This window comes from Ischnura elegans, chromosome 12 (genome assembly GCF_921293095.1).
Source record: "Ischnura elegans chromosome 12, ioIscEleg1.1, whole genome shotgun sequence".
Classification (NCBI taxonomy): Eukaryota; Metazoa; Arthropoda; class Insecta; order Odonata; family Coenagrionidae; genus Ischnura; species Ischnura elegans.
In genome coordinates this window covers 42,838,422-42,856,151 of record NC_060257.1, presented here as the reverse complement: position 1 = coordinate 42,856,151, position 17,730 = coordinate 42,838,422, and the positions used below count along the sequence as shown (strand labels likewise).

At 37.6% G+C, this 17,730-nt stretch overlaps 1 protein-coding gene across 3 annotated transcripts; it reads left to right on the top strand.

Moving 5' to 3' along the window:
• Nucleotides 1–367: 367 nt before the first annotated feature.
• LOC124168940 (uncharacterized Golgi apparatus membrane protein-like protein CG5021) lies at nucleotides 368–17,269 on the top strand. 3 transcript variants are annotated; one of them, XM_046547354.1, is made up of 8 exons: nucleotides 368–408; nucleotides 661–728; nucleotides 806–960; nucleotides 1,047–1,126; nucleotides 8,529–8,570; nucleotides 11,074–11,199; nucleotides 13,860–14,000; nucleotides 16,022–17,269. In XM_046547354.1, exons 1-8 carry the CDS (start codon nucleotides 394–396, stop codon nucleotides 16,094–16,096), a joined length of 702 nt encoding a protein of 233 aa, XP_046403310.1. In that variant the 5' UTR covers nucleotides 368–393; the 3' UTR covers nucleotides 16,097–17,269. The 3 variants fall into 3 exon arrangements, with proteins under 3 accessions (XP_046403310.1, XP_046403312.1, XP_046403311.1); XM_046547356.1 differs by lacking the exon at nucleotides 8,529–8,570 and having other exon boundaries at nucleotides 11,086–11,199; XM_046547355.1 differs by lacking the exon at nucleotides 8,529–8,570.
• Nucleotides 17,270–17,730: the final 461 nt, after the last annotated feature.

Genomic DNA, 17,730 nt, shown 5'->3' with positions numbered 1-17,730 from the left:
TTGTCGCAATTTTAGGAGTTAACACGTAGCAATTTTGACGGTAAATGTGTTACGCGTCAACCTGGCGTAAACACACCTTAAGTATCTGACATAAATCACAATGAGAGCGAAACACAATCGAGCATTTCGATTACGTTGACTATATCAGACTACAATGTTACTGCAGGTGACTTTCATGCGTCACAGGTTATCAAACCGTCGATGAGATAGGTACATAAGAGTATACATCTATATAAAGGTCGAGGTGTAATTGATTATACCTGAAAAAAAACTGCTTAAAATCAACCTTCTGTAAATATTTTAGAGAAAGTAAACTCACAGGTTATTGCTATTTGAATGAGATGGTGACATGTGTTTTTCATTTTTCAATTGTTTCACACGTGTTAATCAATCATGGCGTCGGCCACTGTAAGTGTCACCAGTTTTCTTCCTTTAAGTATTTTATATGTAAAACTCGCTGACAGTTGGAATTAAAAGCTATTTTTTCTCAAATTTGAAGATAAATATGACTATTCTGTTTTCAAATTGTATTACATTGATAATATGGAAGTTGTTGATATCGTCAAAATGTCTGAAGGGTGTTGACGCAGTAATACGTTTGTATACTATCGGTAATAAGTTATTAATCTTTTGCCGATTTATTTCCCCGACCTATTATAGGCTCCTCTATTAGAAGACGATACTATCGAGTTCGGGGAGGAAGAAGAAATAAATCCAAGGACTTACAAGTTAGTGTGTGACATTACGATGTCTCCTTAGATGGTTGTCTTTTATCACGTCAGCTCGCTATGTATTCCTTTTTCAGGCACCCTTATGTGACCTTTTTTCATCTCTTCTTCCGAGTATCAGCCCTTATTACCTACCTATTTTGTGGTTGGTTCAGCAATAGCTTTATAACTAGTTTTGTTGTTGTTGTGCTACTGCTTTCCCTCGACTTCTGGACTGTGAAGAACATTACAGGTTAATTGCGTGTTTTATGGTTATCATTGATATTGATGCACCTTTGGAAAATAAAGTAATTTCGCTCTTGATCATTGGATTTTCAGGCCGGCTGATGGTTGGCCTCAGGTGGTGGAACTATGTCGATGATGATGGGAAAAGCCACTGGGTATACGAATCAAGAAAGGTAAGGTTTTCAATGAGTTCTCCATTATGTGCGTGAAAATTGAGCTGTCTACTTTTGTGGTAAAATGTAAAATACGGTACAACTGTATATTGTTTCGTACCCCCGGTAATAAGTTATTCTAGTTAACTACTTCCCTCAGATATTTTAAGAGATGACATTACTAGATTAGTTTTAATGTCTCCCCTTTCCATTGCGTTTCTTCGTAATTCAAATTCAGAGTTATTAGTACATCTTCTAAGGTTTAGCTACCTTTATTGTAACGACTGATGCGATATGTTCACGGAAGCCTGGAAACGAAGGATGATCCCATTCAGCACATAGATTAATTGATTAAATCTAGCATAAGTTCGGAGATACGACTGTTTTTGTTAGAACGGTCAATTTTATGACGCGAATCTGTAGCTACACGTTAGATATCCGAAGCTCAATGGATAATTAAGGGCAAGTTTAGCAGTATGAGATTTGCCTGTGAAAGAAGATGGCTTGGTGGGGTTAGCTAAGCTAAATGATTATTTTATGGCAAATTTCATCCTTGGTGTGTGTATACTCTCCTGTAGTGTCATACCTTCAATATTAGATGCCTATTGTTTCTGCTGAGGGCAGCAAAAGGGACAAGTAATTCTTTCATTTTTGATATAGCATGACAGGAATTACATGACCATCAACTCATGAGATATAACTTTAGTTATAAAATAAATGGAGTGACATGCATTGATGATATGGAAATTTAAACTGAAAATATGTATTCATATCTTTTTGAAGCACTGTGGGCAAAGGGAATAGCATGCCCATTCCATCATATTGTGAAGTGCGTCATAATAAAAATAAATTAATCTGAATTTGTGCCCAATCTATCTTAATGTTTTTAGTATGGAAAAGGGTACATTTACTTTGACAGAAAATAATAATATATAATGTTCTTGGCTTACTCATTTTGAATCCAGCACCTAGTAAACAATGCTCATACTTAAATACTTCTTTCCTGTGATTGTATTTTTTCTTCTGATGCCTACCTCTCATTAAATATTCACATACTGAGTTTACTTTGTCCTCATTAACACTCCACCAACCTCCCTGCTTCTTTCAAAGTTTTAAGAATACCTGGGTACCTCTACATTAGGGCGGATCGGAAAAATCGATTTTTTTCAAATCCATCTGGCCCAATGAAAAAAAGTTGTGGGACCGATCAAAAATAAGGCCTGAAAAATTTGAGACCTCTAGGTGAACCCCTGACCCTCGCTCAAATGCAATTTAGGGGGGGAAGGTCGAAATTCGAAAAATATAGTTTTTTATGGTCATTTCCTATAGATTTTGCCGAGTTACTGCCCTTTAGGGCAAAATTTTCATGCATTTTGACGTATCTGCCACCATTTAGCCACAAAATGCCTAATTTGAGTCCGCGTCCGCGAAGAAAATATTCCAACGCCCACGCAGCGTCGCGGATACAACAGCCGCAGGCCGATCCCCTCCCCTCCCCGCTCGCTTCTACCCCTCCCACGCCTCCAATACAGCAAAATTCATCCCGCGTATGCTGCTAGGAGGTCGTTTATCTTTGATAATATAAATCGGAAGATGGTAGAAGGTAATAAAGGAAGCTTAGTGAGACGACTTGTCCCTTATTAGGCGCCTCCTCGGGGTTAACCAAATCGATGTTACCAACTTTTAGACAAGTGATGAAATAGTTTTAGATCCGAGAACGCAGGAAAGGAGCCTGCGGTCCATGAAAAGGCCTCTCGAGTGGCTGTAAAGGTGTGCTAACTTCGGATATGCGCTCCAATTTCGGCATTGTCCGACAGATGTGATTAAATGGATTTTGGGCGAAAGCCGCTCGCGTCCCCTCCCCGCAAGCCTCTCCTACGCGCCAAATGCACTAAAATTCACACCAAGTGCGTCTTACTTCGTTATTCTAAATATTTAATTTTTCAGTATCGTCTGTGGAGGAACAATCACGAAAGAATTTTTCAATTACCTGCTTTCCAATCTGTATTTCTTATATCAGTGTCATTCCTCGTCTTTCGCTTTTGTCAACAAAGTTTTGGTGAAAATTTTCACGAATCTCTCGTCCGTATGTATAATAAAAAGAAATATTTAACTTCAAATTTGAACGTTCATCAATAGATTTTTGAAAATCCACAGCACTAAGGTCAGATGTAGCCGGAGGTACTGTGGTCTCTCTCCAATATGTCAACAACGCAAATTCGGTCCTTAGATTGCCCTTCCAATGTTTATATCGCAAATCTAAGTAAACTTAGTGCAATTAGCAAATAGACCTCTATAAGGGATGAAATATGATTTGATGCTTTCCCCGCGAATGATGTGGGTAAACTCTTCTCGGGATTCAACGAAATTTATCCCTGATGATGAGCCCCGAGTCGGAGCTTGAAACGTTTGCCATTATGGAAAAATTAACCCGGTGGGAATCCCGAGAAGTGTTTACTATCACGGCAAGGGATGTTGGAATTATGCTTTTAGCATAGGGATGATGCCTCCTTTTTGGGCGGTATTCACCATCGCATTCAAATCCTTTTTATTTTTGTGTATCTAATTTTCACTCGGAAAGGAATCGAGAATCGCAGATTTTATAACTTTTGCTAATCCTCCGACGGGGGAGGCAAACCCAAAAGTGGGACCCTGTTTCTTCAACTAACATCACACATTCCCCTCTAAACTTGGATTGATAAGTGCTCTTGCCTTTTTTCATCAGACAAAAGTATAGTCTTTCACTCCATAAAAATGTAACCCTTTGATGACACCCTTTGATACCTTACTTTTCGTATTCACAATAATTAGCATCTTTTTCTGTCTACGTAAGTAATTCTTGCACATTACCTTGGATGTTTCTTACGAAGTTATGATTTTTGCGTCCGCTAAATTTGCGGGGACGATCATTGCTGTTTCTTGGTTCTAGAATATACCTCTAACACATTTGCCGGTATTCACCATCGCATTCAAATCCTTTTTATTTTTGTGTATCTAATTTTCACTCGGAAAGGAATCGAGAATCGCAGATTTTATAACATTTGCTAATCCTCCGACGGGGGAGGCAAACCCAAAAGTGGGACCCTGTTTCTTCAACTATCATAACACATTCCCCTCTAAACTGGGATTGATAAGTGCTCTTGCCTTTTTTCATCAGACATCACTTCTGGAATATACCTCTATACATCAGACATCAGACATCACTTCTGGAATATACCTCTATCACATTTGGCAGACGCATTTTCCACGCAGAAGTTCCAGTTTGAGTTTAGTCCTGAATTTTTATTTGATGAGGAACGTAGAGATAAAAATTGGATGATTTCACTTCAGTTTAATTTTCTTCGGATGATCTGGTGAAGAAAATTTTTGATACTATTTTCCCATACAAGAATTGACGATGTCGACTCAACGCTCTCCGACGATTCTCTTTTTTTTCCTCAGTTGTCGAGTTTCTGAAGGACTCAATCCAGCAGCCATCATCTTTAGTTTCGTCCGCTGGTCTCTCAACATACTACTTCATTGGGGGAACCTAATGCTCCTTCTTGCACTTAGACGCAAAAATATCGTATAATTTCAAATGTTCTTTCAAAAGTGCTTGAGTTTTTACTTCAGCAAAAACCCTACTTTTGGACTATTCGCATTTTCCGTAAGTTTTAGTACTTTCTGTGGTACCGCTAAATCCATTTAGTCACACACATAATGGAAGGGAAGCGTCACCATAGTTCGCACACCTTTATGGCCACTCGAGAGGCCTTCTCATGGACCGTAGGCTCCTTTCCTGCGTTCTCGGATCTAAAACTATTTCATCACTTGTCTAAAAGTTGGTAACATCGATTTGGTTAACCCCGAGGAGGCGCCTAATAAGGGACAAGTCGTCTCACTAAGCTTCCTTTATTACCTTCTACCATCTTCCGATTTATATTATCAAAGATAAACGACCTCCTAGCAGCATACGCGGGATGAATTTTGCTGTATTGGAGGCGTGGGAGGGGTAGAAGCGAGCGGGGAGGGGAGGGGATCGGCCTGCGGCTGTTGTATCCGCGACGCTGCGTGGGCGTTGGAATATTTTCTTCGCGGACGCGGACTCAAATTAGGCATTTTGTGGCTAAATGGTGGCAGATACGTCAAAATGCATGAAAATTTTGCCCTAAAGGGCAGTAACTCGGCAAAATCTATGGGAAATGACCATAAAAAACTATATTTTTCGAATTTCGACCTTCCCCCCCTAAATTGCATTTGAGCGAGGGTCAGGGGTTCACCTAGAGGTCTCAAATTCTTCAGGCCTTATTTTTGATTGGTCCCACAACTTTTTTTCATTGGGCCAGATGGATTTGAAAAAAATCGATTTTTCCGATCCGCCCTACTCTACATCCCATTCATCTTTTCCATCTATTCTGTCCCCTTATTTTCCTTGGTAGTTGGGCGTAACATATTCCACTATTATTGAACATGGCCTATTGCATTGATGTGTTATAATTAAAAATGAAGTTCATTGTGTTCATATTCCCCTCTTTTTGAAGAATTTTGCATGATGAAGCCTTATGAAATATGATATTTTTTGTGTTAGAAAATTGATAGTATTTAATACTTTAATCATTAATTACATCAGTGGTGGTTATAAATTGTCTGTGGGAGGCCAAGGTTAATGTTTGCAGAGGCTGAGAAATTTGAAATAAGGGTACCCCATGATATTTTATCAATATACCTGTATATAAAAAAGAGGGTACGTGTGTTTGCTATGCGTTTCCTTACGGCTGCATGAATGTCAAACTAAGTTGGTACGTTGGTGCATACTGTTAGTTATGTCACATCATACAACTTCTATGGTTGGATATCCTACCGAGTAGTCAAAGGGGAAACATAAAAATTGTGCTATGTGACCAAGTTCCAAGTTACCCACTTCTGTGGGCACTATCCTTCCCGAGCAATGCCGGGTGGCCTGCTAGTTTATGAAATGAATGTGAAATTAAAAAGAAATGAAGAAAGTACAGTATTTCCCGGCCTATAAGACGCACTGGCGCATAAGACGCACCTGGATTTTTCAGGTTAAAATTTACGAAAAAAACTAAAATACTTGGATAATACAAAAAAGAATTTTAATGATAACATTTTACATAAAAACGGAACTTCTTATATTAAAAAATTTTAAAATTATTAATGAGCAAATATATCAGAGTTTATTCATCATAGAACCCCAGAAATTCCTCATCACTGCTGCTAAAATATATTATATATATATATTATAGATATCGTGGATATTTTCTCGGGAGTCGTCACTTTCCTCATACAAAATGTCATCTTCACTTCCATCTAGCGCATTGCTGATTCCACACTTTTTGAAAGACTTTATGATAGTCTCAGTTTTTACTTTCTGCCAGGACTTTTTCACCCACTCACAAACGGTAGAAATTGACGGCCGTTTCATTCTTCCGGTCGGTGTGAAATCGTGAGTTGGTGCCTCAATCCACTTTATCCATTCTTCACGCATAAATCCCTTGAATGGTTTATTGATTGAAACTTCCAAAGGCTGCAGTGGAGAAGTCAATCCACCAGGAATCACAGCAAGATGCGTCTTCAGTTCTGTAGCAAGGATTTTTGCGGACTCCGTTATATGGGCCTTAAACTGATCGCACACTAACAAAGACGATTTCTTCAGAAGTCCACCTGGACGCCGGGACCACTCCCTCTGCAACCGCAGTTTCATACCCTCTCCATCCATCCATCCCTTAGGATGAACATGAATATAAATTCCATGTGGAATTGTACACTTAGGCAGCGCTTTTCGTTTAAAGATCAACAAAGGAGGGAGTTTTGAACCATCAGCACAACACGCAAGGACAACAGTATAGCGTGTTTTTTCGTTGCCGGAAGTCTTTATCGTAACTGTCTTTGCACCTTTAACGTCCACAGTTCTATTTGATGGCACATCAAATGTCAAGGGAACCTCATCCATATTTCCTATCTGTCCTATTTCAAAACACTTCATTTTTCTCAGGTTAAGTACGTATTTATGGAATTCGATAATTTTTATTTCGTATTCGGGTGGCAGTTTTTGTGCTATTGTGGTTTTAGTACGCATGCACAGACCATTTCTCTTCATAAATCTTTCACACCACGACGTTGTCCCAGAAAAATCGGCAATAGACATCTATCGCCAACTTTCTCGCTTCTATTAAAATCATTTTTGTTGAAACAGTGATCCCGTTCTTCCTGTGATTTATTATCCAGGTCTTAACGTGCTCCTCAAGCTTTGGCCATTTCGGAGAACATGAACGTTAAGTTTTCTTACTCTTATTTGCATTCATTAAATCTACCTTCTGCTTCCGCCATTCTCGTATCATCTTCTCGGTTGGAGGTGGGCCGAAACGCCTTGCAGCTGCCCGGTTGCCGTGTTCCGACTATATTTCATATATATTATTAAGCATATTATATTATTAAGCATATTTCACGACTTCAAGTTTAAACGCAATACTGTACGACAATCTTCTCTCTTTAGATCCCATTAGGTTATTCCAATTTTGACTTTTTATACAGAAATTACCAAGTTTCTGTGCTTAGAAGCACATGTGCAGACTAAATAGAAAGATACGTATTACGCCTGAACTGACTGAACACAGAGCTCATACATTGTTACCTAAGGTTGAGTGCCGGTGGTGCCGGTAGACTCGTGAGTTTATCGTGAGAGATACAATGTATTAGCATATAGATGACATCTCCTTTGGCTCAATGTATGTAAGTTTTGCAGCAGCACCCATTGCAAGATTAAACTAAACATGCTACATTGTATGCATTTCTGATTTATCCGGGAATTTTTTTAAGGGAGTTAGACATCGACGTATTAAAACTTTATTTCTAACAACCTGCTCAAAAGAGTGCTATTATCAAAATTTTTAATGAATTGAACTATTTTCAATGCCTGATACACTAAAAAATACTTAATGGTAATTATTTATCCTGTCAAAATGGTTGCTTATTATAGGGCGAAGTTATACCCGTGATATCCGTATACCATCGGCGCATAAGACGCAGGCAAATTTTACAGCACATTTAGGAGAAAAAAAGTGCGTCTTATCGGCCGGGAAATATGGTATTTGAGAAATTAATGGTCAATAGGTAGTAATTGCAGCAACAGCTCCAAGAAGTGGTTGGTAGTCAGCTTTAATGCTTATAATTTTATTCATTTCAGGGGGAGGACTTTACCCCCTTGGTCACCTTTCATATTAGACAAAATTACTGATTTTTACAAGCCATCTCTATCAGTTATAAATTTATGTGGCTTTTATGGCTCTTTTGAATGTTCAATTTCATCTGTTGGTTTAGAAAGTACCTTAGCATAAAATAAATCATCCCGCCATCAGGTACCCTTGTCGAATCCTGTAACAAATGGAATTTTGGGTTCATTATGACATGCATGCTTTTTCAGGTTAATGAGTTATGTGATGGAGGAAAATATGACCAAATTACAGTGAGCATTTGAATTTTTATGGATTTCTGTTGCTTAACATTGTTCATGAAACGATTGCTGTATAGTAATGGCTTTTAGTTGCTCTATCTTGATGCAAAGTCAGATGCTAGGCATTCTAAAATTTTGTTTCACTGCGGGAAATATCATCAAATATTTTCTGTAGGATAGTGAAAATATGTTTTTGGTGTTGTTGAAATTAATAGATATTATTAGTGATAGATCCTCTTCTATTATTTTGCCCCAGAGAGATAGGGGTACTGATAATATGGTAACAGTTAGTACTGTTCCATTGCTTTTCATTATCTGCTACTAAGTATTTAAATTACTAATTGAATTATTGTGCATTTATTTTTCTCATTTTTTTTACTCATTCTCCCTCATCCTAGTGAATTTATGTTTTCAATGGTGGTTTTGATGTTATAATTATCTATCATTCTTGATATGTTTGATTGCTTTTTTTGCTGCTCGTTAAAATCCTTGATTTTGATTCCTTTTGATGCTGAACCTGTTTTGAGTCACGTCACCATTTGAACGTATGAAATCGTTTCAGACTTGACTTGGTGGAAGTCGATATATCCATGATAAAAACTACTAATGGCAATTCAAAAATCAACAAGCGACCATGGTTTAACCCTTTTGCTGCTCCAATAGACTTTTCATCGGTTCCATTATTTTGCCTAATATCCAGAAAAAAATGAATTGAATCATTCATTTGACGTTGCTGAATGTCGCCGCACGAATGGACGTAGTTCCGCTAGAATTTCGAGCAGATGACAGCACCTACGACCGAAGGGAGGATTTTTCGAAAACGTAGATATTTACCCGCATGTCGTGTTGAAAGGAAAAGTTTTTTGAAAGTCGTGGAATATCCCCGCATGTCGCAGGCAATAACCATAATGTTTTTTGCGGGTATTCCCGCTTGTAGCAGCGAAAGGGTTAAACATATTATGCAATTTCCAAGGTGACAAAAGGTGACAAGGTTTACCTCGAAAATGATATAATATGTTGAAACCATGGTCGGTCGTTGAATTTTGAATCAAGGTGTGGAAATTACCATTTGTAGATTTTATCATGGACTCAACAATTGATGTCCTAATTACCTTATATATAGAGGAAGTGAAGAAAACCTTGTTAATTCCACAACCTTTATTTGGCTTTGGTGTTGAAGCAGTTTCATGCCCATCAGCTTTTCTGCTCTTATTTACGAATTGATCCTTGGACACTCCAGTAAATAGCCCAATTAGTGCACCACTTGTACATCTTGTAGCCCTTCCTGTTATGATGCCCCCATCTCAGTAGCAATCTGAATATGAAAATCAGTAATATTTCTTTTCTTGGTCAAGATTTCTGGAAATGATTGTATTTGATCATGTTTGGGCTGGGATTGGATAATGCTTTCAAATAACTTGTACTTTTGATGGCCAGAATTAAGGTGAATAGCAATTTTTTGGCTACTTACTTGTGCAAGAACTTTCAGAAGAATTTAATGTGAAGTAAAATGTTTTAAAATGATCAAGGTAGCATTTATTGGTTGCTGTTGTTTAACTGCTGCTGCGGTGGTGGATACATATGGTGTGTGCAGGGGACACGTGCCCACCCCTTGTTGGGCCGAATGTATTGCCTAACATTGCAGAACCACAATAGTAACTTATTTTATATCATAAGATGGCCTTCTCTTGTATATGCGTATTATCAGTTTAAATGGAACTTTATTAAAACTAGCATGTGACATAATTATTTGCATTTACGACAAAAGTAATGGTAGCCAACATATCTTTTGTGTGACCCCCCCCTTGACTTTTTCTGTATCCGCTGCTATGCTGCCAACTATACTACATATCTACTAGTTTCTTCGTGGTATCACAAAAATTTCCTTAACTTACATATAATATTCATTGCACCACGTAAATTAGGCACAAAAATTGTCATTATAATTCTAGCTTTAGATGTCATATTAGTGGATCATTTTAGGATATAAGTTATTTGCTAGAGTAGGGGTCTCCAATTTACTAGGCCACGAGGGCCACATTCCAAGTTCTGAATCGCCCCGCGGGCTAGATAGCAAATTCGCCGATGACTGAAGTATACGATACTAACGTCCACTGAAGTATCTGGTGGTGTATTTCTTATTTACGAACAGTTGAAGGTGACTTTGACGTGCAGTACAGCGCTGCAATGCTCCCAGCGGCATCTCACAGAGCTTAACGAGCGAGAATCGTGCGCTACTTGAAATGAGTGCGCGGGCCGGATGAAAGCCCTCAGCGGGCCAGATCCAGCCCGCGTGCTGTATTTTGGAGACCCCTGTGCTAGAGGAATCTGCGATGTGTATGTTTCTATGTACACTGTTAATTAAGTGTCCCCTTTTTGTTCTTTCTTTGTATTGCCTGTGACTTCCTCTGCCTATATAACCTCTTAATTCTATTCCTTTGCATTCTCTCCTCCTATTTGTCGTCCAATCACCTGTGTCTTCATCCATCCCATCACCCCCTCCTCTCTTTGTCAGGGCATCCAACAGAACCGCATTCAAGCGTCTGAATCTAGGGTCTTCTGGCTGGGACTCATCCTGTGTCCTGTCATCTGGTCTATTTTCTTCCTACTGGCCCTCTTCAGCCTCAAGTTTAAGTGGCTGGTAAGTGACCCACTGTGATAATTTTAAGCAAATGTTTGCGGTAGTGTGTGAAAGGTAAAATTATCATAAAGAAAATTGGCATGTTTGAAATATCTGTGCAGAGTGAACTGAACAAGCAGTGGAGTAACTATGGTGATGATGGGGATAGATCCCCCCCCCTCCCCCAAAGCCTCGGAGAAGTAAAAATAGTATTCAAAAATATTGTCTAGTTTGAATATATAGAAAATTTTAACATGAACTTTTGGTGATACACAAATTTTAAGTGGCAAAATTATTTAAAATGTATTTGCAGGCATGTAATTTTTACAAAATTTTCCCCAAACAGGGAGGGAGAGGTGGGACTTTGCTACATTATTTTGCTTTAAAAACTCATGCTATAGACAGTCTAAATGATATGGTAAGAATGCACATGGCCATTCAAGAAAAGCAAAGCACCAGGTACACGGCCAGTTGCGCAGCGTACTTTGTACACCACGGGTGTGAGGGCTGCACTTCCACATCCCCCCTAAAAGCATATTCCTAGTTATGCCACCGTGAACAAGGGTTTGGCAAAATATTGATGCAGCCCCTGAAGCTATTTCATTTGGCCTGAGCCACTAATTGTCATTTAATTATCTTGAAACACTCTATAACATTTTCGCTCACATTGGGTAATGTAGCCCGTTATTAAAAACATTGTACATATCTGCTGTTCAAGACAATGATAGGGAAAAGAAACATGGATAGACTTGCATGATTCATTTTAGTTTTCTTGTGGAAGTATCGGGAGTTAACGGCTTTTTTGCTTTTCAAGTGTTTTCACTTAAGTGTTTTGATAAAGTTCTGCTTGAAATGTTTACAGATTGTGTACCAAATCAATTTGTTCTCTTGCCTCCTTAACCCTCTAACAAGGGCGCTGGTGCATAAAGTACGCCAATCTTCGAAAACCAAGGATTTCAACATTGTACGTGCATTCTGGTCTAGAATGGCCTTGTAGCAGGAGTCGATGTAGGCTGCTAACAATGAAGATTCGATGGAATGGTTTGGACGATGTTTATTGAATTCTGTACAATTCCACACTGAACTGCCGGCCGAAAGGCCGCAGTATTTATTCAGTTTGCCAACTTCCAGTATGTTCTATCTTGCTGTTCTTGAACATTAAAGAAACTTCTAGAAGGGAATTCTAGAAGGCCAGAAAAATTAAGTAATAAAACTTTCCGGCACGGAGAATCGAACCCGGGCCGCCCGCTTGGGAGGCGACTGCGCTACCGCTGGGCTATCTGGACTGTTGGAAGGAAGCGATGACGGAGCGCGCTTTAAATTGCCTCCGGGCAAGCGATGTGGCGGCGAGGCAGGAGGTGCGGCCGCCACAGCCTCATGTGTTCTTATAATGTATTTTGACTCTGATAGTGCGAGTTTTCAGAGCTCGAAGTATTGTATTTATTTTTAGATCAGTAAGAGGAACCAACAATAGTGGTGAACTTTGTGCACCACTGGTGATACGCAGCTGGCCGTGTACCTTGTGCTTTGCTTTTCTTGAATGGCCTGGTGCATTCTTACCATATCATTTAGACTGTCTATAGCGTGAGTTTTTAAAGCACAATATTGTAGCAATATGCTTTTACATCGGCAAGAGGGACCTGACATACGTGGCGTATAAATTATGCCGCGTGACCACCGTGTACCACCCGTGTACCTTTATATCAGCGTCACCTATAAATGTACATGCTTGAATTAATTTCTACAAATAAAGATGCATTTTAACAAAAATTGGGTGTTATCATATAAATGCATATATCAAGGACAAAGTGTGCCACGCGCACAGTTGTTTAAAGGTATCAGACGCATCCGCTTGAGGATTAAATAACCTACAGTTAAAATTTTTACCATGGGCTCCTTCAAATTTTTTCCGAGAAAGTTAAATATTGGAATTAGGTTTTTTATGCAAACAACTAATTCTTCATTAAGTCAAATGCAAGTGCTTATAATGAGTAATTACTCCTTTAACTTAAGAGGAGGTTAGTGAAAACTCCACGTATGGTGGAATTTTCCAGTTGACCAATCCTAATTTTTGACATTAATAGAACCAATATTCTTGGCAAAAAGGGTTAGTATTTAAATTTGATTGCAGGATGAAAAATCCATGTACATTTCTGAATATATATTTGGTAGCCTCAATCAAAGTTTATTTTGTGTTTCGTAGTATCGAGAAACTTATATATTTTTAAGCCATGTTTAAGCTGGTTTATTGGAAAAATTAGATATAACTTGTCAGTGCACTTGACATGGAATTCCAGTATCCATACATCATAGAACAAAATCTGCACAGAGCCTGGTGCAATTACCATGAACAGTCAAATGGAATGAAATGTTAATCATGTGTTTTGATTGATTTTGAATCAACAGGAAATTCAGAGTGAAACCTTAGAATGTGCTATGTCGTGGTCATTTTCTATGTAATGGTCTTGCCAATTCTGAAGCTGATGGATGGCATTCTAATTCGCTCTGCACCTACCCCTGTGATGGTACCCATATTGAAACTTACAGCATTATTTTTCTTTATATACAAGCCATTTCATCCCATCTGCCAAATTCTTAATATGAATGCGTTTTCCGATGTAAATGAACGACCCCATGTCTTCTGGTGGTTAATTTTAAAATTTCTTTTTTACTAATTTCAGTTGCTGGTCTCAATTGCCTTAGCATTGAATGGTGCTAATCTCTATGGCTATATTCAATGTAAAGTTGGACATAGTCAAAAGATCACCACAACCCTGTCCTCTATGACGTCAGATTTCTTCCGTAAGCAGGTCGCTGAAAATGTGAGTCATTTAAAAATGCTTTTAAGGAATGTGTGTTTCTGAAGTAGCAAGGAAATATTTTATTATTTTCCTTATGAAGTTTTGATTTTTTCTCTTATTTTTAAGTATTATTGGAGAATTCTTCAATTCACTCAATATAAGATTTTTTGACTCATGCATTCTTGAGTAAATTATATTTACATTTAATAATACAGGAACTAGCTACAGTAACTTTACAGAGTCACCCATAATGCACAAATTATGCGAAAATTTCTGATAGAAAAAAATCATTTTCCTTGGCCAGAGGGTTCAAATCCCTATTGAGGCAAAAGATTTTTTTCTCTGAGGAATTTTTGAATTATTTTTGCATTTTTGTGTGCACATAATTATACTTTCAAAAGTCTTTCGAGTGAGTGAGCAATACCGGTTCATTGAGATACTGTGATTATAAAGTACTCTTTGATATTTTTGACTTTCTCGTTTATAAAATTGTGAAGTTGATTTTAGCAACTATCCACCAAAGAAGTTGTTTCCCTTATTAGAATTTTTTAGAATTTCCGTATTTGTGTTTTGCTTCGAATGTAATTTGATTGAAAAATGGATCTTTAAAAGTTTATTTTATATGGCTGAAAGTTTGCCAGAATTGGTGATTTTATAATACATAAAATGCAGTGGAAACATGATATGACTGGTATGGATGTAAAGAACTTTGCCAGTCACAAAATGTTTTGTGTGGCCTGGATGAAATTTATATGTTACAGTTTGAGAAAGCTTTTTTGTTTGATTATTGTTGTAAAGTTTCCCCGAGTACAAAAAAGGCCAAACTGAATTCAATTTTCCAGTCAGTCTGTATATGGTGCAATTGTTTAATTCTAATTTACTTTTTTCCATATTAAAATGAGTTATGCAACCCTATGAGCTAGAAGGTGTAGCATATGTGTGCTTTAGGTGATCATTGCACTACAAATAGTCACCCACATTGATAGTGAAGTTAAGTTTACCTATGTCTTTGAGGCTCCTTCATATTTAAGGAACTGATGAGGCAGCATGGGAAGCAGTGTGCATTTATTTAGGCTTCCCCAGAGTATCATAGCGAAAAAGATAATTTTTCTGAGTCGTCTCTCCATCTATCCATGTTGTTAATCAATATTTCAGTAAATAATGCTGTACATCTACAACTAATACCCTGCAAGCCACATCTATGGTATTTGGCTGAAGGTGATCAGTGACCAGCATTAGTGTTCTGCGAGACTTGAGACTCGTCTGTAAAGGCCTGTTTACACAGTACATTAACACGTACAGGTTAATGTCTATATGTATGAACGTGAGAATGAACGCCAAAATGCACCGTGTAACCACCCAACTTGTGCGAATGCATGCACAGAAAATAGAACCTGTTCTAATTTGGTTCATGCATTTGTACATGTTCCGTTCCGGTCCACAAAAATCATTCACGCAAACGTACATAAACTCGTATGTGTTAATGTATCGTGTAAACAGGCCTTAAAACAAGACTCGAGACGAGATGATACCACTTCCGCTTACTCTTGAAAGTCTCTAAATACAAATATATGTCCTTAATTAGTATTTGGTAAAGCTCTATCCCTAAAACTATGTCTTTCTGTTTAGACGAAGTAAATTTTACATTTTTCTTAAGTATTAAATTTGAAATATAATTCAATACTAACTTATCGATAATTTTTCTGACTTTAAAATAGAATTTTTGCCAAAAAATCAATTCTGAATGCCAACCATTTTCCGAATGTGAATTCTGGAGCCAAGTTATAGTTTGCATAGTCAAGGATATAATTAATAGCAATAGGAGCATTAAAATATTTACCTGGAGAATCGAACGTACGACACATAGATGAATAGCTACGTTTGCTAACCATTACACCGCAACTCCTGTACTTGTATTTTGTAATATCTTAGTCCTGTTTTAATATTAAGTTATTTTCATATCTGTCTATTTTATAGGAAAATCCATAATTCACACAGATTCAGTTTTGTATTACTTTGTATGCTTTCGTTAATTATTTCAGGTGGTATCGATGCTGACGCGATCAGGCAATCAGCCTCCAGCTGCGACTGTTCCTGGACCCACCAATATAGTTTGAATGTGTTTGTTGATGATGATAATTATGGTGTGTGAGTGAACAGAACTGCTGTGAAAACTTTTGCTGTGTCAGAGCAATGATTCCAGGGATTTTGAATTATGTCCCAAGATTAAAGAACAAAAAACCTGACACCTCCTGATCACAGCAGCAAATGTGATTTTCAATGCCAAAGACATTGGATGATAGGTGCCGTCGAATTGCCCGAGTAAGCTGAGGTATTGGTGCTTTCATCCCAAGCACCCTGGCACCATAATCAATCGAGATGATTGATGTTTGACTTTCAATTTCAACATGTTGTAGGTGGTGTTCTTTGTCTGAAGACTTAACTTTGTGCCATTCATTCCAAGGGATAGAATTTTTGGCACGTGATGAGTGGAGAAAAGATTTTCCATCCTTGCCTAACTTCTTGTTGATGCCTTTCCAGTGGATCTGATTATGAGCATCAGAAATGGTGTCTATGAGGTGTCAATTGTAGCTCATGGGTCCCAGTATATCTCAAATTTTCAGTAGAGTTTCCTTCAGTTGATTAATGATAATTCCATAAATTGCACATGTGTAAGTAGTCTTTTTTAACGATTTTTTTTGAAGTGGCATGTATGACTGAGAGTTTTCCTTAATGTTATTTAAAAACAGCACACTGGTATCTGTATGTCTCTAATCCATATTTAAAAAATCAGTATTTTCCTCTTCACTCTGATTAAAATATAAAAATATTGTGGACTTAAATGCACATTAATAATGCTTAACTTAGCGTGGTAGTTTATTTAATTATTTTCGGCATTCAAAATAGAAATTTGTGTTTTCAGGATGTTGTGTATGTGCTTGTAAATATTTTGTTTCAAATTGGGATTGATCCTTTCTGGAGATAATTTTTTAATAATAATAAAATGTTATCGAAATATTAGTTGGTACATTTGTTTGATTGGATTACAATATAAATATTTCAATAGAATCACTCGTCTTTAGCTGGTTTTGAACTTTGGTAGTTTTCGGGAATATTCAAGGCGTGGCATTTTCTGAGGGATTAATGTCATTGTGCATAAGCCAGTAACCCCATTATAAAATAAAAGAAACTAAGGCAAAAACAGGGTAAAAAAAACCTGCATTAAGGTCTGCTACAGAATTGCATAATGGGAGTGAAATGTTGCCTACCCATTACATATTTCATGCAAACATTTGAATGAAATTTTCTGGTGCAAAAAAATTATAGCTACGATGAGAAAAGCTGGAAAACATTATTTGTCTGAGATATCTACCGTAGACCCTTGTTATGAAGTTCACAGGACTAGAAAACCGGAGGTTCGTTATAATGAACTTCGTAAGAACATTTATTTTAGGAGATGTTGCAAAAAAAAGATACCTTGCAAAATTTCTTGTCTCTTCAATCTACCATAGTTGCACTGCGACATAGCTTCAGTGTCATGCGTATGATATATGTATGCAATTAAATTACGTGCAAATATATGAAATCAAGTACATTCGTTTGATTTTATCAGTAGAAGAATGTATATAAATGTCAAAATACCTGGCTTTTCTTCTATCAAAACATATCATTTATAAATTACTAAATAATTTGTAGCGGCAATTAAACTCTAGAACAATTGCAACTTCCAGCGATGGCTCAATGTAAATCA